The 26,407-nt window shown below is 44.2% G+C and overlaps 1 protein-coding gene across 1 annotated transcript in view; it reads right to left on the reverse strand.

The window, feature by feature from the left end:
• Positions 1-26,407, reverse strand: part of FRMD4A (FERM domain containing 4A) — a gene marked incomplete at its 3' end in the record, with an annotated part of 458,181 nt that overhangs the window by 30,402 nt on the left and 401,372 nt on the right. The window contains exon 2 of the mRNA XM_036307306.1: positions 24,965-25,030. Coding sequence (XP_036163199.1) covers positions 24,965-25,030 — 66 coding nt within the window. The remainder of the gene's footprint in view (positions 1-24,964; positions 25,031-26,407) is intronic.

Here is a 26,407-nt window from a genome sequence, read left to right on the forward strand (position 1 = left end):
GGACACTTCTCAGCTGGACAAGGAGGCACAGAGAAAAGCACAGTCCCTACTGGGTTTTTAAACCAAATGTGACCTCTGATCCCCCAGTAGAGCTCCCCTAGATAATACTGATCCCACGAGCTGCCACCAGAAGACCTGGGCACCAAATCACGGATCACTGTTAGAACACGGGAGCGTTTTGGAGTCAGAGACCTGAACTGGAATCATGGCTCATGGCCCAGCAGTTTAATTCTTCAGAGCTCAGTTTCTTTTCCAAATGCATATAATGCTACCAACCTTATGCATGTTGTGAAGATGAAATAAGACTACATACAAAACGGAATCCAGTTCTCAATACGTGCTTATTACTGAATGCTTGTTAATTCCACCTTCACTGTCTCTATGGACTTAGGTCTACACCCAACCCACATCCTCATTCCACGTTGCTTTGTTCAGGCAGCGGTTCCCCCAGCTGTCATCACTGGGGAACAGCCTGGCGTTCACTGGGAGAGGCCGAGTTACTGTGCCATGGTGCTCAGGCATTGATGGGCTCATGCCTCTATTAGAATTCATCAAACCCAGAAGCTCAGGACCTATATAGCTGAGCCAGAAAAACATCTCCTCCTGGCACATCATCTTTAAGACTTTCCCTTTCTTAGTCAGAGTAGAGGGAAAAATAGACAGAAAACAAAACCCAAACCCTGCCCTGACTTGCATTCTAATGCATGTGAGGTGGGCTCTGGTGATAAAATTTGACCAGGAGAATCGGTTCTCCCCATTCGGGTCCCTGATGCACTTCCTGATGCTCTGACAATTGCAGCATCTCTTCACAGGTTCATCCTAAGCCCTGGCTGGGTTGTTCAGTTGGTTAGAGCGTTGAACCCGATATGTCAAGTTGTGGGTTCAATCCTGGCCAGGACACATACAAGAATCTACCAATGAATGCATAAATAAGTGAAACAACAAATCTCTCTCTCTCTCTCTCCCCGCTCTCTCTCCCCTCTTTCTCCCCCTAAAAATAAATAAATTTTTCAAAAAGATACATCCAAGGCTATGCTTTCAACTACTTGAATAAAGTGCCCTCCTGGTGCACCAACAGCAGTAACGAAGTCCAGGACTGTACACTGTCCTCTAAAAGCTGTTTCTCCAAATGTGCCTGGTGCTCGGTGCAGAGCTGGAGGTTCCAGATGGCAGACAGGAGTCTGGGCAGAGTGTCACTGGGATGTTCTAAATTAGTGAGTCCCAGCCTTGGCTGCACAGGAGGGTCACCTGGGAAGCTTCCCAAGGCCCACCTAGAGAGGGTCTGGCTTAATTAGTCTACGAGGGGCCCAGGTGCTGGAAGCCGGTCCATCCTTGCTGCTTGACACAGTCACTGCAGGGAAGAAACATCTGCACAGCATATGTTTCAAGGGACCTGGCATATATGGCATACTGTTCTTAATATGTTTGCTCACCTTCTTGGTGCTATGTGTTTTAACCAAGGTCACCTCTCCGAGAAAAGTTGTTTCCCCAGGTAGGGATTTTCCCCTGAAGTTAGGGAGGGAATAAAACCCCTTAACTAAGTGCCAGGCGGGTAGTTAATCACTTTAACTATGAACAATCGCCCTTAAGCTACATAATCTTTACTCCCTGGAATGGAGATAAGAAACGCCCTAACCTTTGGAATAGAAATTGACAGGATTAAAATCAACTGGTATAAATACAGATGTAACAAGACAATAAAAGACAGAACTTGGCTGGAGATCCTGGCTAGAGATCCTGGCTAGGCTGCTGATCAATTGAACACTGTCTCCGCGACATTCCTTCTTCGCAGACTCCGTCCACACCTTTGGGGACCCCTGGACCTGCTGGGGTTGGACCCCAGCACCAAGGGATCAGTGGATTCTAATGTTCAGTTGGATTGAGATTCTGCTCCAAGGATGTGGTAGAGCTGGGCTTTAAACCTGGGGAGTCTGACTCCAATGCTGTGCACTTGACCATGAGGAAGCCACACTCCTGTTTCTGCTGCTGCTTGTGGAGAAGAGAGAATTAAAAACCAACAGAGCCCTGCTGGTGGTTAGAGCACTGACCCACGCACTGAAAGTTCGATTCCTAGTCAAGGCACGTACCTGGGTTGTAGGTTCGATCCCCAGTCCCAGGCCGGGGTGCATGCAGGAGGCAACCAGTACATGTGTCTTTCTCACATCGATGATTCTCTCTCTCTTTCTCTCTTTTCTTCCCTCCCACTCTCCCTTCTTCCCTCTCTCCCTCCCTTCCACTTCTTCTAAAAATCAACGGGAAAAATATCCTTGAGTGAGCATTAACAACAACAAAATACCAACAAAACCCACCAAATTCAGAACAACGGGTGAGAACTGTTATATAAGCAGGCCTGCATGACTCAGTGACTCAATAAAACCTGGTGGATAAATTATAATGTGGGCATAGACCCATAAAGGAAAATATCAGATCTCTGAGCCCTGTCCAAAGTTGGGACCTGATTCTAAGGTTTGGGAGGGGGTATAACCAGATGTAACCATTACAATGATCAGAGACTCAATAAAAATATAAATACACCCATTTTCTGTCTAGAGAGACTGAAGCACCAAGACTAGACAGAGCACCCCACCCCAGGTCACAGAACTAGCAAGGGGTAGATTCCACATTCCAACCTGGCCGACCGACTGCTGCATCCCCTCAGGCACGTGCCCTACCACTTCCTGTTCATGGTTCCATGTTTAAGACACCTCCACTTCCATTCCAAAGAGAAGGTGCCATGTAATGCCCTTCAGGTACCCCAGATGTCCTAGCATGCTTCTGGGTGACTGGTCGGCTGGGAGGTACCCCACAGCCAAGATCGATGCTTTTAGCCAGGAGTAGAACATTCCAGAAAGCCAGAGATTAGACCCTGGAGTCTGGACAGAGGAGGCAGAGGAGGGAGCAGCCTCTGAGCACACATGGACCTCCGTGGACCCCCACCTTTCTGGAAGCTCCTCCTGGCAACTCTCCTTTCCCGAGCGCTGGGCAGCAGCAGGCATGACTCTGCCCTCATTGGGATTTCCTGTCATTCTCCAAGGAGCCCGCTCAGGACCGGGGCCAAGTCTAGAGGAACGATGGTCTGCACTCTAACCATGGGGTCTCAGGGCCGTGAGGAGCCATCATCTCTTTTCTTTCTGAGTTTCAGGTGGGGCGGGGAGCAGGAGGCAGGGTTACGCGTTAAGCCTTACTCTTCTTATGAAAGTGCATTTTACAGTTGGGATTAAGTGCTTTTTTATTTCTTCCCCCTAAAGCAGCTATGGTGTGAAATTCTATGAGGACAGACTTAACATAGAAGTTAAAAATGTCCTACCAAAATGCTTTCTAAGACTGCAAGGTATCAAGGACATTTTTTAAACTGTACTAAAATATACGTTACACAAAATTAACCATCTTAACCATTTTAAGTAGCATTGCATACATTCACGTTGTCATGCAACCGATCTCTAGAACTCTCTTCATTTTGAAAAACTGGGATTCTATACTCATTAAACAAGATATCAAGTATACTTTGAAGAAACACTGTTAAATTGGTGCTATTTTCAAAATTGAGAGGGTGTACCCTCAAGGACGGAGGAGGTGAAGTGCACAGATGTACAGGTCTTTCAGCACCATTCATTCAGAATTCCATCATCTATTCCAGTTCTATTGCTGATCTTTCACCCCAGTGCTTCATGAATACAACATGTTAAAAGATGTAAGAAATAAAGATTCTCAATAAATATGAAGGTCCAGTTGTGCAGAAAACATACTAATTCCTCAGGAAACTGACCTTAATATCACCTTCTTTGTTTGTAGCCCACCAACACTTTAAGAACAATTGTCACATTTTATGCTGTTTAAAGTGCATCTGAAAACTGGATTTTCTAAAAAGTCTTAGTGAACCGAGGCACCAGTCACCTTCCCTCCCAGCCTGACCTGGGGTAAGAGTCCTACCCGCGTCCCTGGAAGCGGCTTGCCCGGCTCTTCGTGCCCACCAGGCGTTGTTTGTTTGTCAATTTTAATTGGCACAGGACTGCACAAGAGGTTTGTCAATTCATCTCTGCCCTTTGCTTTCTGAATAAGTCACAGCCCTGGCACTGACCAGCGCGCCTCAGGAAGAGTCGCGCTTAGAATGTGCAGAGTGAGGACCTACCATCACCGACACAGGAAGGGCACCCGGCGTGATACTCATTCCAACGGGTGAGACACAGGATTGGGGTTAAGCTGGCTTACAAAGTCACAGAATGCAAATGAAGCTGTACAGACAGTTCACGAACAGTGCATAAGCCATGAAGAAAGGGGTCCATGCTGGCCAGTACCGGGCTGGCTCGATGCACTTGGATCTAAGGCAGCGGTTCTCAACCTGTGGGTCGTGACCCCTTTGGTGGCCGAATGACCCTTTCACAGGGGTCGCCTAGGACCATCCTGCATATCAGATATTTACATTATGATTCATAACAGTAGCAACATTACAGTTATGAAGTAGCAAAGAAAATAATTTTATGGTTGGGTCACAACATGAGGAACTGTATTTAAAGGGCCAGAAGGTTGAGAACCACTGATCTAAGGTAACTGCCTCTGTATGGGAGTCAGAGGCATAAATAAGACGGGTATGCTTAAAAACTAATGTAACTCAATACTTTAAAAGTAACAGAACCCTGGCAATCTTTATTTATTTTGGGTTCTTGAGTATACAGCTAGGATGGCAACAGGGAGCTTGCTCATGAGTTTAAAGTCTGACTGTGAAGCATTTAACAACTAAGAGAAAGAGAGGAAAGGTGGAGAGTCCACGGAACAGCCTGGCAAGCACAGCAGGCCGATTCCTGCACTGACATTTGCTCTGGTGTCCACCAATGCCCACCCCGCCCCATGCCGCCTATGCCCTCCTTTAGCGTTTATTTTAGGTTCTTTTCTGTCTAAATGCCCCGCTTCTGGGACTATTTCTGCCCATCTTCCTGTCTTGGTGCCGATGCAGAAGTGAAACCCTCCACCCATGCTGACTGTGCCCAGAACCAGTACACAGGGAACCATACCACTTCTCACCTCACCACCCCGTAAGCTTTTTAAGGCCAGACAGAGTCCCGGGCTATGTTCATGACCCTGACCTCCCCAGCAGAGAGTCTGGGGGTAGAACCGTGGAGAAGGAAAAATGCTTGCCTTCCCTTCACAGGGCCCCTAAAAACTCCTCATGTGGTTTCCAGAGAGCCCACGGGCACCCTGTGACCACCTGCCAGCCAGGCCATCCAGGGACCGCATTGTGGGGTCTCATGACCAACAGCTTCATCAAAAAGGAATCCTGGCCCTACCTGGTTTGCTCAGTGGTTAGAGCACTGGCCCTCAGACTGAAGGATCATGACTGATTCCCACTCAAGGGCATATACTTCAGTTGCAGGCTCAATCCCCGGCCCGGATCAGGGCTCATGCAAGAGGAAACCAATCAATGTATCTCTCTCACATCAATGTTTTTTTTTTCTCTCTCTCTCTCTTTCTCGCTCTCCCCCCCCCCCCTTCCTTTCCTCCCTCCCTTCCACATTCTCTAAAAATCAATGGAAAAATATCCTCAGGTAGGTGAGGATTAAAAAAAGGAATACCGAGTGCCTGGGGGTCTCTGGTGGGCTCGGTGGAAATACACTTTTTTCGCTATGGTTACTGAAGTAGCTAGACTTCTTGATGATTTCACAGCTGTAGACACACAACAAAACAATCCCATTGTACACTTTAAATATGTGCAGTTTGACACATGCCAATTATGCCCCAATGAGCTGTTAAAGATACTTAGAAACTTAAAAGAAAAAAAAAGAAAAAAACATAAAGATGACACATAATGATTCTGCTGTAATAAACCTAGCTATGAATAACTGGAAAGGAGCAGTGAGAAGGCTAAATAGTATAAGCATTTGTGCAGCTTTGCCAGGAAGCTGAAGTTTAACACTCCCCAGATCTATTCCCCACAGATTGCTGGGAGAACAGACGCATGCCCAGTCAAGTCTGGTGACGCAGGGAGGGTACTTGTCTGTCAGTCACACCTGGGAACAGGTCATTGGCCAAAGTAGGCGAGGCCACTGCAAGCACAGGAGATTTGAGGTTTTTAATCTTCTAAACAAAGGAGTTCGCTCCCTTATGCTCTTGGGACTCTTGTTGCTGGGACACGCTCTCTTGGTTCCCCTACATTCGCCCACAGGGCTCACGGCCATGTGGACCCCATGCAACTAGCCTGATGCTAAACCGGACCCAGCTCCACCACAAAACGAAAACTCCAGACTCTGGCTTTGCTCTTAGCACTACTGAATCCCCAGCTGCACATCTTCCAGGACTGGATGAAGGAACATGGGACTTTAGAAAGACAGAGATGTAATTCCACACGAGTAAAATTCACTCATCCTCTCATTCTAGTCTCAGAAATTATTTTTCTCGAGATATCGTAGGGACCCCACCCCCAGTACCCAGTGGGGAAGGGGATACCTCACTTTCACCCATAACAATACAAACAGTAACAGGTATCCACAGTGAAAAGTACAGAAAATCACCCGGCCCCAAGCCCCCACCAGACAGATGCTCTGGTCACACACAGAAGCGGCTCTCGGTATGTACAAGTCAAGCCCGAAGTGGGCACATTAGGAAGAAGTTCTCTCCCCTGAGGATGTGTAAGTCAGTTTGAAAAATACCGAATAACGAGGCAGCAGAGGCAGTAAGTTCTCTTAAGGAATCAGTCACTGGACACAAATTAGCTCAGTCTTCCCTAAAATATAACTGCATTGCAGATTGAGCTCAATCCCCTCTTCTCTTTTCCTGGAAGAAGAAAAAGGGGGAGGAATCAATCCCCTAACCCCTGAGGCTCCTTTTAGCTCCCCCAAGTATTAATTTTTGAATAATCAAAGGTTACCAGAATTTGAAAGCGTGATGTTAGAAAGAAAACTTTTGAAGAGACTGACTCCATGCCCCAGGGCATAGGGAAGACTAAATTGATGTGGCTGGAATTTCTGAGAGTAGTCTGCAGGGTTACAGAGAACATCAATAGAAAAAGGAATGGGGTCTGCAGGAGGTGAACAGGGAACAGAGGCAGGCCCACGGTAACATACGACATACTTCTAGGAAGGCTATTAAGAGGGATGATTTAAATGAGGTTGAGAGAGCGCCAAATGGCTTTTTAAGCCAACAGGGTAACGTTTCTCCTCTCAACTAAACAGACCTCACTCTTTCCTCTGAAGTTCTTCTCTGTTCAGCTTTTTTCTTTAGTCCCACTTTGGCAAATGGACTCTCAGACAATCAGATAATTCCCCGTGGTGGCCATGTGCACACAGCACCTATTAGCACAGCATCATCGGTCTAAGACCAAAGAATCAGGTTGCCAAGGGAAGGCCTGAGACAGTGGTCATTAGAATGGACTAGAAAGAAATATACTTTCTTTTCCTTTTCAAAATGCATTCATTCAGCACAGCAACAAACATGATAGTTAAGAGTGAGTGCAGTTCCTTCACTCCTGGAGCTGGGTGAACTTCAGCATTTACTTAACTCTTTGTGACACAGTTCCATCAACAGTAGAATGGAGATAAGAACAGTTTCCCCCAGAGTTCTAATGAAAAACCAATGAAAAATACAATGAATATAGAAGGTACTATGCTAAGTGAAATAAGTCAGAGGAAGACAAATACCGCACAATTTCACTTAATATGTGAAATCTAGAACACAAAACAAATGCATAAACGAAACAAAAAATAAACAGACCCATAAAGATAGAGAAGAAGCTGATGGTTGCCAAAGGGTAGGGGGGTAGAGAGGTAGGGGAATGGGAATAAAATAGAAAAAATGTATAACATTTTTAAACCTTATAATAAATGTTATTACAATTAAAAAAAAAGAAAACATACTAATGTATTTCAGTAGTAATTTTTATATGTTGTTATATACTTTTTACATAATCATATACTCTTTATCTACTGTTATTTTAATTCATTGATTCAATAAATATCCAGAGAGTGTCTGTGATGGGCTTGGTACTAGGCAGCTCAGTTCAGAATTTTCTTTAAGGAATGACCATCAGACTTTCTTGGAAGGAACTCTTATCACATTCATCTAACATCTTGGTGGTACCATCTTCCTAAAGAGCTCAGAACATTTTTTGTTATTTCCTTGATGCTGGTAGCTTTCCTGGGAAGGAAAAAAAAAACAACCACCTCTACAGAAAGCAGCATATTTTGTTGGGAAAACTGAGGCACAGAATGGTCAAATGGCTTGCTCCTCCAGAGCCATCCCATTAGCCTCTGGGGGAGCTAACGCAGGACATGTGCCTTGGCACTGAGTCAGAGGTAGCATTTCCCAGAGCACTGTGACATAGAGCCCTGGTCCCACGGGACCTTAATAAAGCTGGACCACCCGAAAGGAATGTTTGGCATTTTCTTGGGTAGGGAGGCCTGGGAAGACTGACTAAGCAGGTATCTTCCTTGCAGGCCTCCTCAACGGTTTTAACAGGCAAATGTGCACATATTTCTGATGGGAACATCCTGTGAGGCATTTTCCAAACTCACTTAGCACAGGACCCTCCCCTCATGGAGCCCCTTCTGGGCCTCATGTTCCACGGAGCACATTTTGGGGATGCTGGTTCAGGAAATGGTTTCCTCAGAAGTTGACCCTTTGAGATGACTGTCCAAAGTTAGAAATACAAGTTTAAACCAACTGAAATACCTCCTTTCTCTCTCCCTTCATATGGTCACTGGGTTGGAAAGAAACTTCTCCCAAAGCACACTGGGCTGAGCTGGGCAAGACTCAAGGGCCCTGGAACTCGTGTTCCACAGTCCCAACTGGGTTCTGAATCACTGCTTCTCCTGTGAAAAGCACTGAGAAGCCAAGAACTCCAGCCAGGATTCCCGACCTGTTCACCAAACTGTTCAGAGCTTTCCGGTGGGTCAGGAACTCAGCAGCAGGGAACGTACAGCCGTTACAAAGGATCAGAGGGCCATGTTTTCAGCATCCGTGCTTTTCCCAACAGTCGGTCAGAATGGGAAGCTTCTGATTTTTTATCCTCTTAGGCAATATTATTCTTCAAAGTCAATCTCACCTCTCGGTTTGTATAGTATTTATGTGCACACAGTGCTCAACTCTGAGAGTCTAAGCCTGCCCTCGCCATTAAGAAATGCATGGTGTGGTGCCCTCATGACTTCCTGCTTTCTTCCCATCAAATCCCAATTCCACTCCTGCCCAGCAAGGTGCCCTATCGATCCATACGGCTCTGGTTACATAGAACTACTGGGCATCTTCTGTTTGCTTTCTCACACTCTTCCTTCTGCTTCACGTTCTGACCACACCAGTGCCATCAGGTTTCTGTCTTTGGCCTCTATTGTACCCTCCCTACAAAGGGAGCATCTTAACGAAGATACAGGGGAAAATAGGCTTAACTCCACCAGAAGTCGTTCTGTCCACGAAAGATAGGGCTTTTCTCCAGTTACTCCCCTATTCAGAAACATCGTGGGAAAGAATCTCTTTTTCCATCACACCATTTACCGTCTACTTTCATCAACCCATCTTTCATGACTTCGCTCTTGGTCTGTTGCCTTGTTTTCCGTCTGGATTTTTTTCTCTCCTGTATTTCTCACTGTACTGACATTATATTTTTTAGATGATAAATTTCTGGGGCATGGAGACATGCCTGTTTTCCTTTATTATACAGTCTAACATACTAACCAGGACCATGAGATGGAATAAAATCCATCTGATGATGATCAAGATAAACACAACAGCCCTGGTCGGTGGTCGCTCAGTGGTGAACTGGGGAACTGAAGGGTCATGGGATCAACTACAGTCAAGGGCACGTATCGTATCTGGGTTGTAGGTGCCCTGCCCCAGTTGGGGCATGTGTGGAAGGCAAACCAATTGATGTGGCTCTCTCATAGTAAAGTTTCTCACTTTCTCCTCTCTCCCCCTCCCCCTTCCCTTCTACTCTCTCTAAAATCAATGGAAAAAATATCTTCCAGTGAGGATTAACAAAAAAAAAAAAAAAAAAAAAAAAAAAAAAGGAAGAAAGAAAAACACAGTGATTAACATAATTTTAGGGCTTGGCTGGAAGAATCACCATTTCTAGACATTTGAGGTGGTCACCATCTATTCAGTCATCCATCTGGACTGAAGACTAAGGAAATTATACTTATGAGAAAATACTTTTTAAATGACCCTCCGCAGTGGTAATCTCAGCCAACAGGATTCCTAATATACTCTGAGGAAGTCTGTGGATGTAGATGTAAAGTTATAAGGTTTTTCGGTGAGGTCCCAGTTAATTTGGCTTTGGGCATGATTGCATTCTTCTCTTTTCTTTCTCCTTTAAGTTTGTTGAACACCAAGAGCTTAAGATTCAGACTCACGTGCTTTTCCTGACTGCCGCATGGTACTGTCAACACAGAGGCTCAATGGTCATCAAGCCCAGGCCTGCATCACAGCTCACTGCACACAGTCTCCTGGCTCCGGAGGAGAAAGGAGCCTTACAAGCTCTCACCCACATTTTATTATTTTACTAGAGGCCCAGTGCACAGGATTCATGCACTGGTGGGGGCGTGGCCTGCGGGGATTACCCACTGTAGAAGTGCTGCACAGCCCGGTCAGCAGAGCGGCTGTGGACCTGCACCTCCGAGCAGTGCAGCTCCTGCACTGAGTGTCTGCCCCCTGGTGGTCAGTGTGTGTCATAGCGACTGGTCAACCAGTCGTTCTGGTCGTTCCACCATCGGTCTCTGAGCTTTTATTATATAGGATTTTATTTATGCACTTATTTATTTTGAGAGAGACAGACACAGAGAGAAACATCAATCAGTTGCCTAAACCGGGGACCAAACCCACAACTTGGGCATGTGCCCTGACCGGGAATGGAACCAGTGACCTTTTAGTATATGGGAGGACTTCCAAACAACTTAGCCACACCAGACAGGGCCATCACCCATATTTTACAGTGATGAAGGTTAGGGAGTAGCGGACACCTATAGCCCCAGTGATGACTCAGGTCTGAGCTGGCATGTGCTGACCCAGCCAGCTTGGACTCCCTCTGTGAAACCCCACATCCGAGAACCAGCCCCATGAAACACCCACTTCCCAGGTGAGAAACCTGAGGCTGACCCTGACAGCACAGCAGGTGTCTCTGTAGAGCTCATGGCATGACGGCTACCCTCAGGATGTCAATGATGGGCAGCTTTACACACACTGCTACACTTATGCCTCACTACTACCCTTCAAAGAACGCATTGTTGTCCACATTTATGTTCTTTTACTTAGTTTCTTTAAAAAAAAAAAAAGATTTAGATTCTAAGGCTTAAAGTGGTCATTTGCTCAAGATTACTGTGCTAGTCTGAATTATATGTTCCCCACCCTACATTCTGTGTTAAAGTCCAATGTGACTGTGTTTGGAGAGGTAATGATGAAGGTTACATAGGGTGGGACCCTAATCCAAAAGGACTAATGCCCTCACAAGAAGAGGAAGATATGTCGGCAGGGGGGAATGCCTGCATAGGAAAAAGCCATGTGAAGACAGTGAGAAGGTGGCCATCTGCAAGCCAAGGAGGGAGACATCACAAGAAACAAAGAAACAGAACTGCTGACACCTTGATTTTGGACTTCGAGATCCCAGAACTGTGAGAAAATAAATTTCTGTTCTGTTAGCCTCCCAGTCTGTGGTATTTCATTAGGACAGCCGAGCTAACAGAGTCACAGTTAAAAAATGTTATGATGTCAAAGTTCATGCTTGGGGCAGTAGAGACTTCTTACATTAACTTTGGTCTTGTTTCAACAATCACAGGTCATGCCTTAAGATTTCAAATGCCTGCATCATTGGCTATTATTGTATAGTAAAGAATTTGATTGGCTTTTGGCCCTGGTTCCTGGGAGGAAGACTGAATCCTTGGAATTTCCTCAGTAACAAGAGTATTTTACATATTATCATTATCTCTAAGGCCCATCACAATCCTGCAAGGTAGTTATTATATTTCCCATTTTAGCAACAACAAAGCTAAGGGTCATGAAGGCAAATATTTCCCAAGGATACACACCATCTACACAGGAAGAGAGAACCAGGATTCAAACTCGGGTCTGACTTTATCGAAAATGTGACCTTTTCACATCAATGTTTCCTGAGCCTTGGTACATTTTTCCATGGTCCAGTGTTGAAACAAGAAAAATAAGTTTAATGAGTGTCAACTTCTTCATAAAGCTAAATGTATTCTATTTAAGAGACTGTTCTTTACTCTGTTTTCATATCCTGTTCGATGTGTTTACTTTTTTGTTACATAAGTGCAAGTTACAGTAGTCAGCAATATTTTTAATACCTTTACTTGGCAAAAAAAGGCAAACATTCCAGCCCCACTTTTATCGTTAAATGTTCTGGTCCCTTAAATCCAGAAGTCTGGGAATGCCTGCATCACACTGAGCAGAAAGGCCTGCGGCCCAATGCTCTCCTCGGCCTTCCGTCATTCCTGCCTCCAGATGACGTGCCTGGGAAGCACACAGGCTCCAGGGCACACTGCCCTGGGGCAGACTCTGTCTCTGGCCGGATGGAGCCTGAGAACTCACATTTCTCACATGTTCCCGAGGGACAGTGATGCTGCCAACCCAGGACCACACTTTGAGAACCACTGGGTGAAGCCCATCACATTAATCCTGTCTCCTTGGCAGTTGGCTCAGATATGGGAATAGGAACCTGGTACGGTCTGGGGTGCCGCTGGGAAGTGAGGGTGGGAAGGTTCTTCCTCCGGGACAAAAGAGTTAACAAGTAGAGAAACTCCCTTTCATGTGTGTGACACTGTGGAAGATGGGGCGCTTGGGGCCGTGGCCACCTGCATGTGACCAGTCTCCCTGTGCTCAAAGTGAAGATGAACGAAAAGCCTACTATTTTTTCATGCTTGTAAATGCAATCTGGTGAGAACACTGTTGTTGAACTAAAGGTTACATGCCAGGGCTACCCCCTAAGATTTATGCATGTGTGCTTCTAACTGAACCAACTTAATGTGGAAGGCATTTGGCTATCACAGTATCATTAGTTTATACAGGCATACCTTGTTTTATTGTGCTTCACTTTATTGCCTTTTTTTTTTTTTACAAACTGAAGGTTTATGACAGCCTGGCATTGAGCAAGTCTCTCAGCATCAACAAGTAATTTTAAAAGAAGGTATGTATGGGGTTTTTTTTATTATTATTAAGTATGCTATTGCATACTTAATAGACAACAGTATAGTGTAAACATAATTTGTATATGCACTGGGAAACCAAAAAATTCATGGGACTCACATTCTTGTAATACTTGCTTTATTGCAATGGTATGGAACCGAATCCACTTAATCTCTGGAAGGTGAGTGAGAAGGCATTTACCCACCTCTCTGACTCTCTTAAGGATATGTAATGAAATGAAATGGAGAACTAAGGTAATTTGGAGGATTATTATAGTTCTAACATACCTTTGTATGAGTCTAGTTACACTTTGTTTTTATAAATCACTGACACTATTATAAGAGTAAGGAAGGCTAATAAAGGCTTTTTATAATATTGGCAGATGGCTCACTTTAAACTATTAAAAATATCTTAAGATCTATCAACAACTTAAAATGTAAGCATCACTGTACTAATCTACTGCCACCCTCAGAGGACTTGCATCAGATTTTAAGATCTTCTTCCTTCAAAAACACACACACAAAAAGAACTGGCCAGTTTTGAACCAGCAGTTAGGCATTTTCAGAGCCATGGGATTCTCCCAGGAATCTTCAGATTGCTGAGATCCAGCAGGCAGGTGTTCCTCTGAGCCTTGCAGAGTCACATAAAACACACCTGAATGCCCCAAAACATCCATCCCACTTGGTGCTACAAGATCTAGCTAGCGCACCTCAACCCCTCTGTCCCAGGATACAGCCCTGAATGGGAAACAAGCTACCGTGTGAAGTTGTGAGAACTTGAGTTTATGAGGAATGGGCTGGGAAACCATTGTTTGCCAGGTATAAGGGATGGTGTTTGTCCTCAGTCTTTACCCTCCCTTCTGTCACACTAATATGATCCATTTGTATATAACTGTACTACAAAATCATTTTAATGTAAAGCATAATGAACAGGGTTATTTTTAAGATACTGGGCTGAATCCATCAAAGTCATTTTTTTTTTCTATTTCATCCCCAAGAATGACAAGGAGTGATTAGCATGCTTTGACATAACTGGAGGTCAAACTAAATTCACTTATCTGGATGGTTATCAGTACTCTGCATTAATACATGTCCTTGTATGACCTTGTCATAGGAGTTGTATATGACACTGGAAGGATCAGCAGTTCATTAAAAGATGAGGAGATGATGTGCTGGGAAGCCCGGAAGATTCAACAATTAAGACATTTTTGACAGACAGTCAACCCATCACTTGTCAGGTAAGCTTACACTGACCTCTAAAAATACTCCATAAAGCCTTGTACAGAGTCATAATAAAAACCAAATTACTAGGAATAATAACTCAGCAAGTTTTGTAGCATTTCTCCAAAAGGCTAAGGTAGTTATTCCCATTTTATAGATAGGTAGCAAAGGCACATGGCTTGCCCAAGTTCCCATAGCTATCAAGTGGTCCAACCTGGGCATCTGATTCTAGCTAAGAGAGTGGCATGAGGTGCCAGGAAGTCTTCTGAGCACTTCACATGTTCTAACTCATTGAATCCTGATCACAACTCTATAAGGCAGGTACTAGTGTCAACTTACAGATAAAATTACATCAGGCAGACTGGAGGCAGTTATCATTCCAAGGTTACAGATAAAGAAACTGAAGCTTAAAGAGGCTGTGCAACTGGCCAAGGTCATGGAGCTACTAAGTGCGGGAGTTGGAAGCTCTGTGACCGTGGCCAGTTTTGAACTTGGGCCAGGTGTTGAAGCCAGGCCGTCTGGCCCCAAAGCCTGTGCTCTCAGCACACGGGTCACAAGCTGCTCTTGCTCTGGAGCCAGACAGCCTGAGTTTGAATCAGGCCTCCACATTTACCAGCCGTACAACTCTGAACAAGCTACTGACTCCACTGTGTCTGAATTTCCTCATTTGAAAAATGAGGACAATAACAGTCACCTACCTCGTAGCATTGTGCAGCTGATCACCAGCTGAGATTTAGCACACACGAAGCCCTTAGAACAGTCTGGTACTAGCGTGATGATTAATCACTAAGTTATAAAATTTCCCAACGCATTTAAAAGATGGTTTATGTAATTAAAACTCAATTTACATTGAACTGTTCAGGAATGTGTTGGTTTGCATAAAGTGAAGGATATGTGCTTTTCTATCATCTGGTTTCTACTTCGAATAGTGATTTCCAAACCCTGTGGGGTCCGCTGTGGCCCCTCGGGCAAGTCCCTGTTCATGGGTGGGACAAGCTGGTGGGGTTTAGAATTCCTCATTTATGTGAAATTGAACAAAGGATTCTGGAAGTGAAAGAAGTTTGAGAGTCAGGGTCACATGGCTAATGTGTCTGTCACTATCAATACAATTCCCTGTAATCATAAAGTTCAGGACCCAGCTATGACACCTGGGGCACATCCAGAGAGGAGGCAGTTAGGGGCAGAACTGCCTTCTTCACCTCTTTAATATTCTGCTCTTCTAACAAGGACAGGGTCGCATTATGCAGCGACGTGACAGTCCAACAGAGGAATCCAAACAGGATGAACTACTAAAGGCGCCGAGCAGAGACATGTCATAAAGCAGCAGTGAAGGAAGACGAACCCACTTGTGTTGTGTAGGACGGACTGAGCTGTTCAGAGTGTGGAAAGGTCGAGGTCGGCGACAAGGCCATTACAGGACGCCAAGCAAACAGAGCAGGGGTGCTGAGGGTGCTGAGAATGCCAAGCCCAGGTGGCAAATGTCTACACAAGGTGATGGCGGGACTGGAGAAGGGAGACCATTTTCCTTACGAGGGGAAAAACTGGAAAGACTTGAAGATGGAAATAGAACTGAGGAATCAGTCAAAAAGGAGTCTGTGTTCTTAAGCTTGGTTGCCTTGGTGGGCTCACCTTCAAAGCAGGTGCAAGAAAAACATGCCCTGGGTTTGATGAGAAGTGGGGACAACAGGCTTGAGTTGGGTATGTGGAGTTAAAAGCTGCCACCTGAGCAGTCACACATACCTAGCAGGCACCCGACATGTGGGACTGGGGCTTAGCCAAATCTGGAATCTTCTGAGTTGCTTTAACAGCTAAATTGTTAGCTCAATGCTAGGCGAGGGAGGAAAGAGGAAAGCAGAGAGATTGAAGGATTAGGAAGGCCCATGCGGGTGAGAGTCCAGGAAAAATACTGAGCAGCCAAGATTCTCTCAGACCTTTCGATTCCTTCCTCCTCCACCTGATATTGGACAACTCCTTATTTCTCAGGAGAAGATCTCCCTCCCTTCTTTCCCTTTATTCCCTTCCTCCGTCCCTGCTCTCCCTCCCTCTCTTCCTTCCTTCTTTCCCAAGAGTGAGACAAGCAGCAGAAGCTGCCAGATGAATAGCTCTCCACCCCCCCAAATCCTCCTGAACCCCATCCTTACAGAGAAGGACAGGGTGCAGTGGGAGAAGGGAGGTCATTGAAGGAACAAAAGAATACTCATCCCTGGATTTGTACAAGTCATACTAAAAATCTGAACAATCATTTCTCATCTCTAGACATGACCTCTTGCCCCCACGGGGAGCACACTTAGATCTGCATAGCATAGTGGCAGAAAAACAATAAAGATTTACCAAATGAGCAAGTGTTTGAATTGAGCAATGTGGCAAAAATCAATCTGTGAATTATGGATAAAAAACAAAAACCCCCAGATGAACTTCCAGATTCCTGTGACACCATCCTTTCTAGATGGCCAGCTTCCTCTTAATTTTCCACCCTCTTCTTGGGGGGGGTGTGCACATGTATGTCTGTGCGTGTGTGTTTTACGTGTCTTTCCCCTATAAGCATAATTATTCACATTTCGCTGAACTGCATTGTGTGTTAAATTCGTTTAATTCCCCCTCATATCCTCTTGATCAGGGAAACAAAAATTAGGAGCCCACAGTTTACAGGCATTGCCTGAGGTTCCTTACCTGCAAACATTCCCATTGGGCTACCTTAGAGAACATGTGGAAATGATTTTGTAAAGGGTTTAAAGAAACACAGCAGTAACAAAACTAAAAGCAAAACCATAAAATCCACTTTCCGGGGGTCCTTCCTGGAAGGGAAGGAGGTGTGCCTCTTCTCCCCTTCCCTTTCTCTCCCTTCACATTCAGTGGGAACCAAATGAAACTGTCCTTTCAGTAGGAAAAGTCAGCCAAATATTGGCCATTTTAAATGGTTCCAAGGAATCCATTTTAAAACAGGTTAAAATTAGCCTCAGGGAGAATGGGGTGGGGAGGGGGTGAGAAAGCAGGGTAAAGTGGGGGAGGGGAGCAAAAATGGGATTATTGCTAAGCAACCAGAACTTGGACCTGAGAGCCCAGGGAGATGGTCTCCTCTCCTCAGCCTCTGCCAGGCTGAGCTGTCTTGTCCAAGACGCATGTATAACTGAGTGTGAGTGTGAGTGCGTGTGCGTGTGCATGTGCGTGTGTGTGTGTGTGTGTGTGTGTGTGTGTGTGTGTTGGTGGTCCCCTAAATGACTGCATCAGTCTGCTACATCCTGATGCTCCTCCCTCTATCACAGCCCCACAGGGAGACAGGGATTGTCTTTTGTTCCCAACCAGCACAGCGCTCACTTCTTTTCCATCAAGGCCCTTGCTGCAGAAAGAAGATGTTTGGGTCCCACCCTCCTTGCCAAAGGGGAAACTCCTCAGCTGCTTGTGTCACCCAAGGGTATACTTTATGGACTATTTCTGATTCCTCCAAGGCACTAAACGAACTTTTGATTAGGGTTGTCATTATGTTTATCTGTCTCTAATCTATACCTTAACATCTATTAGCTTCACCATGTGCCTTTAAAATGTAAATATTGTCAGCCATCCCCAGGGGCTAGAAAGACATCTGTTTGGCTCATTGGTGTAGCTTTGCAGCAAGAAGCCTAATAAATGATGATGGCAATTGCGGTGAAGTTTGAGGTCAGCCCAAAGCAGTGCTGCCTGACACCCGCTTGGCTCTTACTTTATGAGGTGGCCTGATGGCCTGGGAGGTCCCGGACAGAAAGGTCGCAACACCGAGGCCCTTGGTCTGCGCCCAGCTCCTGCACATGGCTTCCCACCCCTGGCTGACACTGGACCTCCTGGTGAATTTAGAACAGACAGGAGCAGATGGCAGACCTGGCTCACTCATCAGCAGACAGGCCAGCGAGCAAATTGAGCCACCCTTCTCAGGAAGATAGGGAATCAACTTATTTTTTTTCCCTTTGGCAATATGTACTTTGTGGGGAATTCCTGTTTTACTTGGATTTGCATCCAAGTAAATCCCTTATATTTTTTCAGAAGAATATTATAAGCCACGAAAGTAGCTGAGGATGGGGTATGAGAGGGGTGTGTGCATACATGTAGAGAACCCAGGCCTGTTCATTTATTCTATGCGGCATGATTAGGGTTCCAGATTTTTTTTAAAGTCATATGCATGGTCTGTGTTTTTTTTAGCCCTTTATAGGCCAGAATATTTACTTTGCCTTCAACACTGCTTTACTCAAAGCCCATATTAACATACTTATTAACCTTTAAGAAAGTGTCACTAGCACCGTTGTCAGACAGTGATGAGAAGGCAACATCTGCTTATTTAATCTTCTTCCACACCTGATACCCTCAGGCTTGTCTACATGATGTGAAAATCCTTCATAATCATGTGGCACATGTTTAAATTTTCACTGAGTAGATTAGAAACTGAGTTTGAAGAAACGGAATGACCTGGGTAAGCCCATCTTCAGTTCTCAACCTGAGATGAGGTTTAAAGTCTTTAATTCCAGTCACTTACAATGCTGGTTAGAGGCTAGCACAGCTGTCACATTACGGGTGAACCACATCATATCCTAGGTTTCACGGTACATACGTTTTATGGTGCAGGGAAAACAGACAAGACCTATGTTCAAGCTGTGTGTACTGCTATGCGGCCTTGAGCATGTCACTTATTCTATCTCTGTTTGTTTCCTTATCTGAGAGAGCACCTACGTATTGACATAGTTAATGTGATGATTAAATAAGATAAACTTCATAGAAACTCTATAAAGAACCGTAAAGTGTAGTCATTACTGTGGAAGATATCCAGGATTATATTTGGGTAACCCTAAACAATTCTATTACGTCCATAACCGTTTCTCTTGTTTATATGATCTTCTCTCTATTCTTCAAGGATAGCTTTCCAACAGAGATGTAATGTGAGCCACAAATGTGTGCCCAATATGAAATTAAAATTTTTTAGTTGCCATATTAAATAAGGGAAAAGACATCAGTGAGATTAATTTTAATTACATATATATTTTAACCTAATATACCCAAACCTTATTTCATGGAATCATCAAGATTATTTTAGTTGTTTTTGTTCAAATGAAGTCTTCAAACTTTGGTGCATATTTTATACAGACAGCACCACAGTTTGTTTGGACTGGCCACATTTCAAGTGCTCCAACCATCCTACCCAGAGCAGCTCTAAATCTTCCTGATGTTTCTGTCTACTGGTTTTCTCAGGATCAGGGACACCATGTCATGTACAGAAAAATCCAGCTACTATCTTTAATTTTCTTGAAAAACACTTAAGTTGGTTCCACGTCTCCGAATCCCCGGACACTTGGTTCCTCTATTTTAACAGAAGTAGGTGGTTTTACTTGTGCTGACAATGGCCATGAGAGAGGGGGTCAGAGGGGCGACAATGTAATCCTAGAAAACTGCCTCCTCAACAAGGCAGCTTCCTCAACAAAACAAGAAGTGGGGTTCAACTAATGTGAAAGACATATGCACCCCAATGTTGATTCCAGCATTATGTACAATAGCTAAGATATGGAAGCAACCTAAGTGTCCATCAATAGACAAATGAATGAATATTTGTATACATATATACAATGGAATATTACTTGACTATAAAAAATAATGAAATCTTGTCATTTATGACAACATGGATGGACCTAGAGTTTACTGTGCTGAGCAAAGTAAGTCAGACAAAGACAAATACCATATGATTAAACTTATATGTGGAATCTAAAAAAACAATCTAAACAAACAAACAAAACAGAAACAAACTTGTAAATACAGAGAACAAAAACTGATGGTCACCAGAGGGAGGTGGGGGGAGGGCATAAAAGATGAAAGGGATTAAGAAGTAAAATAGCCAGTTATAAAAATAGTCATGGGGATGTCAAGTTCAGCATAAGGACTGTCTATATACATAAAAGCCTAATATGCTAAGAGTCCAACTGTTCGACCATTCGACCAGTCGCTATGACACACACTGACCACCAGGGGGGTAGATGCTCCGACTGGTAGGTTAGCTTGCTGCTGGGGTCCGGCTGATCAGGACTGGGCAAGATGGGCTGGACACACCCTGAAGCCCTCCCGTGATCCCTCCCTGGCCCCAGTTGTGCACTGGTGGGGTCTCTCAGCCTGGCCTGCCCTCTCATAATCCGGGACCCCCTCAGGGGATGTTGGTTTCAGCCGGTCCCCACAGGCCAGGCTGAGGGACCCCACCGGTGCACGAATCTGTGCACCGGGCCTCTATAATCAATAATATTGTAAAACTGTGTAAGGTACCAGACGGATACTAGACTTAACAGGATGATCACTTCCTAAGGTCTATCAGTGTCTAGCCACTAGCTGTACACCTGACAATAATATAATATTTTATGTCAATTGTAACTTAAAAATAAATTTAATAATAAAGAAGCGGAGTTCATTGCCGCTGAGTTGGGGGATGGCAAGGACTCATCTCACGTGCGGGGAATGCCCTGACACCAGGTGCCTCTGGAGCAGAAGCCCGGGGCTGTTTCCTGCCCTGGCTTGTCTTCCTGTAAGACAGGAGACCATACAGCAGCACAGCCTCAGAGAGCCTAATAAGGAAGGGCTGGCTACCCCTCGGCCATTCCAAACTAATGAAAACCTATCCCTTTTTTAAGATTCCCAGGAGAAAGAGCCCGAACCTTCCCTGTTCATGGCTTCTACCTTAAGACCCTCACTGTCAGGAAATTCTTCTCTGACTTAGTTACCTTTTCTAACTAAGGCTGAACCACGTTTCCTTTTCTCTGCTTTCAAAATGCTCCCCCAAATCTGCATTCAGATCAGAGAAAAATGAAGAAAGTCATTTTAAAGGAATAACCATATGAAGCTAAGACTTGCAAAGCTCAATACAAAACTTGCAGGCACCCTCTGGTCTGGCTACGGAAGCTTCAGGCAAAGGCTGACTGAGAGACACCCATGATGGTGACCTCTCTCGTTCTGACACAGGCTTTTCGAGTATGTTTCTAGTTGGCTGAAACAATTTTGGATGACAAAACAAAAGACGCTGTCTCCGGATTGGATGGGAGGGTGATCTGGCTGGACCACCTGCCCCACGTGTATGACTGAGGTTGACTTGTTACTGAATGTTCTCATCACCATTGCAGCTGTCCTCAAGAGGAATCCAGTGAGTGAAAAAGTCACATGGCAATGTCCTGGTGACAAGGGCCTGCCTGTGGATTTAGGGATGAGCCTTTCGAATATGAAATCCCAGTATGTGCACTCTTAACCTTCCCTTCCCTGAATATGAGTGATGCAAAATTACTCAGGGCAGTCAGGGGTCTGGAAGCAGATTTCACTCGGAAATCTCAAAGGGTTTTAGAAAAAGCATTACATTTGAGGATTATGGCCATTTTACTCTGTAATCCAGAGAAGGGAAATGGTGACCAGGTCTACACCACTGCAGAAAACTGTCCCTGTGGTAGACTGCTTAACAGCATCCTCCTGGTGGGAAGCAATTGTTAGTTGCTGACTCTGTCAGCTCAGTCTTTTCCTGCTTCTGAAGGTCTGAGGTGTAGCCTTTGATGTGCCTCTTACCTAATAATTAATGATCGAAAAACCAGACCTCCCACCGCTGTGCTACTTAAGAATGTTTGTCAGTCAGTCACCCTGGTGTACACCCCTGTGCTTCTCCATGGGAAATAACCATTTCCTACAATCCCCAAACCCCACTTTCTGTCTTATAAACCTTGTCAGGTAAACGCGGAAACATTGAAAGGCATTGCTTAGTCTAAGGCTTCTTACACATATTCTGAAATCGTTCAACAATAACAACAGAACCTTTAGCAATAATGGGCCTCATCACTTTGTGAATTTAAAATATAAAAAAGAAGGGTATGAAGTCATAATGTTTTATGCTGCTAAAAACACTGAGATGACTCATAGAGCTGGAGAATAGGGATTCCCTTTAGAAATGATTCTGTCAAAAGAACATAATCCTGAACAACAAAACTTTGTAGATGACAAAGTCCTATTTTAAGTTGGCTTTTGTCAAATAACTTTAACCTTGTTTCCCAAAGTTTTGCAGAATTGTTCCTTATTTATTTATTTGTTTATTTACTTATTTTTATATTTTTTATTGATTTCAGAGAGAAAGGGAGAGGGAGCAAGAGACAGAAACATCAATGATATGAGAGAATCATTGATTGGATGCCTCCTGCACTTCCCACACTGGGAATGAGCCTGCAATCGGGGCAAAGGCCCCAACCTGGGAATTGAACTGTAATCTCCTCGTTCTTAGGTTGATGCTCAACCACTGAACCACACTGGCTGGGCTTTATTTATTTATTTATTTATTATTTATTTTGCACTAACCTAAGTAAATCCCCTGCCAAGCAATGGTTCTATGGCAAGAAGTAAGTCATTTGGGGAAGTAACACTAGAGAACCTTAGGATTCACTCTTTTCTTTCTTTTTGTTTTTGTTTTTTCACTCAAGAAGTATTTATTTACTGACATGTGTGCCAGACATGGGCTGGGTACTGGGGATACAGTGACCAAAAAACAGACCCAGTCCTTAATTTGTTGGTGGCTCTTGGAAATGCTGACAAGTAAACAGGCAATGACAGTGAATGTGACAATGAGTTATGACAGTGCTGTAAGAGGGAAGGGGTGGGGGGAAGCTAAGACCCAGCTATGGAGGGGCAGAGGGTAGGGTCAGGGAAACCCTTGGGGCGGGGGGTAGGGGGGAATGCATTTTCTAAGCTGTGGTCTGAAAGCTTAACAGAAACCAGCCAGGTACAGGGACTGGTGGGAACGAGTGTTCTAGGAAGAGGGAATCACATGACGTATTTTCTAAAAAGAGATGGGAGGAGTATGAATTCTTGCTTGGTCTAATTCAACATTTTCTTGATAGTTAAGGGCTGAAGATGGCCTTTCTAAAATTGTGCCCATCAGTAATAAAATATCTTTTCTGTGACTCAAGTCCATTTCAGATGCCTCCATTCAGTCTTCCCAGGGCAGGCTGGCCAAGAGAAGGTGCCTTCACTGTCACGGAGGCCTCACTTCCTGTTTCAGAGGCGGGCTGCTATCTAAACCTCCAAACCTTGCTACAAAAAGAGCAGCTAGGGCACTGCAGACTACTCACCTGTGAAAGGCTCAGACTGATTCTTAACAACTTAAAGCTCCAAGCACTTTGTTAGTCCTGATCCTGCTTACTGAAAAGATCTTGCTCCTTTATAGTCCCCCCTACCCACTCACACCCCAACCCAGATCACAAGTTTGACTCTTCATAAGACTGGAGGCCTTGCAATCTAGCCTAATAAAGACATAATCCAAAATGTGGGAGAACTCTATATATGTGGATAAATTAAGCACAGCATTTCCTTGTCATAGAGGAAAAAATTACAAAACAACAAAGGATCCTTAAATGTACTCAAAAGGGTGAATGATTAGCTAATAATGGTATATCCTTTTCTAGAATTTATGCAGCCATTAACAAAGATGACAATTGATAATAACTTGAAAAATGCTAGTGAAGGACAATGTTAAGTGGAAAAATATATAGAATTATACATACATTATGATCACAACCATGTAAGGAATATAAATATAAATATAAGATATGCCAAAATGAGAAAAGTAGTTGAATTAGTGTGCTGTGATTATGAGCTGTTTCCTATTTTCTCTGTTTCCTACATTGTGTTTATAATGTCTTTATAACTTATTTCCTATTAAAAGTATTAACTTTTTAAATTAGCAGCTGGAACATTTTGAAATTCACGTAGCATATACAAGGGAACATGAGAGAAGAGTACTTCTATGTGACTCTCCACGCTGGCGCAGTGTGGTTCCCCAGGGAGGGAGCATGTGGGTGTCATTGCAACTGACTGATGAACTGTAGCTTCTTCCCAGCAAACTGTCATGGATAAGGAGCAGTGCCCTATGAATTTGATAGACATTTGAGAATATCAAGCAAATATAGTTACAAAAGTTGGAGTTGAGCAACAGATTTGGAATTAAGTTATTTAAATCTTTAGGGCTCTGGGTAAAACAATGGTTTTTTCAAGAGTAAGCTGAGCAAGACCAGGGTCTTTGAGCCTAATTACTTTTTGGACTTCCCTGACACTGATGTGTTCTTAGTTCGGAGACACATTGATTGATTTCCTCTGTCATTTTCTCCAGATGTTCAAGGGAGATGGCAATGTTGACGAACAGGATGGTGTCAGGTGCTTACTCAGCTCTTAAAGGGGAGACAGAGCCAAGAGATTGCTTCCCTTTCTTCATCGCTGTGAAAGCTTAACTTGAAATAATGAACTGTGTTTTAGACAATTAAACCAGTTTTGGCTGTAGCAAGAGTTATTTAGGTTATATTATAATTAACTTCTTCCAAGCATAAAGAATAGCTAATGGCAGTTGTGGGATTTCCTTTTCTAGAGATTTGCAACAATAGGGTAGATATACATCTGACCTTGAATGCCTTAGGTGTGGTGTGCAAAGAAACAGAATGAACAAAAATAGCAATCATACACAAAAATACTAGGGTGTGTCCTAATCTTCTCTCAGAGATTTGTACAGATTTAGGCTGAAAAATAGTTTACACTGTTGCCCACCCCTCAGCTGAATCCAAGTGTGAGCCAACCACATCAGTCACAGAAGAAACTTAGAAAGTGGACCCAAAGTCATTTACCTGTACTAGGAGTTCCAGCTTCCTGTCATCAAGAAGATGTACTTGACATCGACGGCCCTCCGTCATCTGCGAAGAAAGAGAAATGATGGTCACCTAGAGTCTAGCAGTCTGGCAAACAGTGAGAGGGTCCCTGTGCTGGCCTCCACCGGGCACATTCTTCTAGGCCAGTGGTTCTCAGCCTAGGCTGCACATTAGAATCACCTGAGAATCTTTTTAAAATCCTGATTTCTGGGCCTCATCCTCCGGAAATTCTGTTTCTTGGTTACTAATGTTGTGGCCCCACCCCATAACAAAGAAACAGAATGTCCAGAGGATGAGGCCCAGAAATCAGGATTTTAAAAAGATTCCCAGGTGATTCTAATGTGCAGCCAAGGTTGAGAACCACTGCTCTAGGCAAAACTTCCCCCGGGGATTTGGGCTATGTAATGCCAACCATGAGCAGCATTGTTCATTCATTCAAAAATATTTATGAGCACTTTCTATGTGCCAGGCACTATTCTGGGAGCAGGGTGTGCAGCGGCATGCAAGACAAGGTTACTGCCCTCGTGGAGCTTACAATCCTATGGGGAAATTTATAATAAAATAGAAAATACATACATAACACAATATCAGGTGGTGATAAAAGTTGCTCATTCTTTAGTCATTCTTCCATTCAATAACTTTATCACCACAAACTAGAGACAGAGTTCAGTATCCAGTCTCTGTCACCTCCCACCTCAAAACTTGTCCCACTTATGATCACCAGGGAGCAGAGGACCACCCCTCTGGCAGCTGCATTTGATTTGTGTCAATCCTCCCCTCTGCTCGTTTATGACCCTAGTCCCACAGTGCTTTCACCTGTGAGAGAACCCCGGGAGAGAGTGCCCAGCTGACCCTAACCCAGGTGCTTGTCACTACTAATACCTCTGTTCGATATAACAGAAAGAGCCCCTCGACAGGCACCAGGAGACCCAAGTTGAGTCTTGGTCCCACAAGGTACTTGGCTGCAGGACTTTGGACAAGCCCCTGTTCCTCTCCGTGCCCCAGTCTCACACATAGAAATGAGTGGGCTGGGCCCAGTGGGTGCTAGTGAATATTTAGTAACTGTCTTTCTGAATTTAAAAAAAGGCATTTGTTTGTAGCACTTGCTGGAGCCCTGACATCACCCTCAAAGGAAATCCCATGAAGAACAAACCTTCCCACACATGTCTGCTGGCCAGCACTCACCAAGCACTGTCTCACTGTGTTCCACATGTCTTCACCATGTCTGCCTTCAAGCTACTGTCACAACAACACCAACAGTATTTCCAAAAGATGCAACAGACATATGTAACCTCAAGAATGTAGGTGATAGTAAAGCATAGTAAACTAATTAGAAAGTGATGGATCTTAGTATTTATTATCTTTGTTTTTAATGTAATTTATTTAATACTATTTTATATAATTTTAATAATGGCTATATTT

Source organism: Myotis myotis, unplaced genomic scaffold (genome assembly GCF_014108235.1).
Source record: "Myotis myotis isolate mMyoMyo1 unplaced genomic scaffold, mMyoMyo1.p scaffold_m19_p_46, whole genome shotgun sequence".
Classification (NCBI taxonomy): Eukaryota; Metazoa; Chordata; class Mammalia; order Chiroptera; family Vespertilionidae; genus Myotis; species Myotis myotis.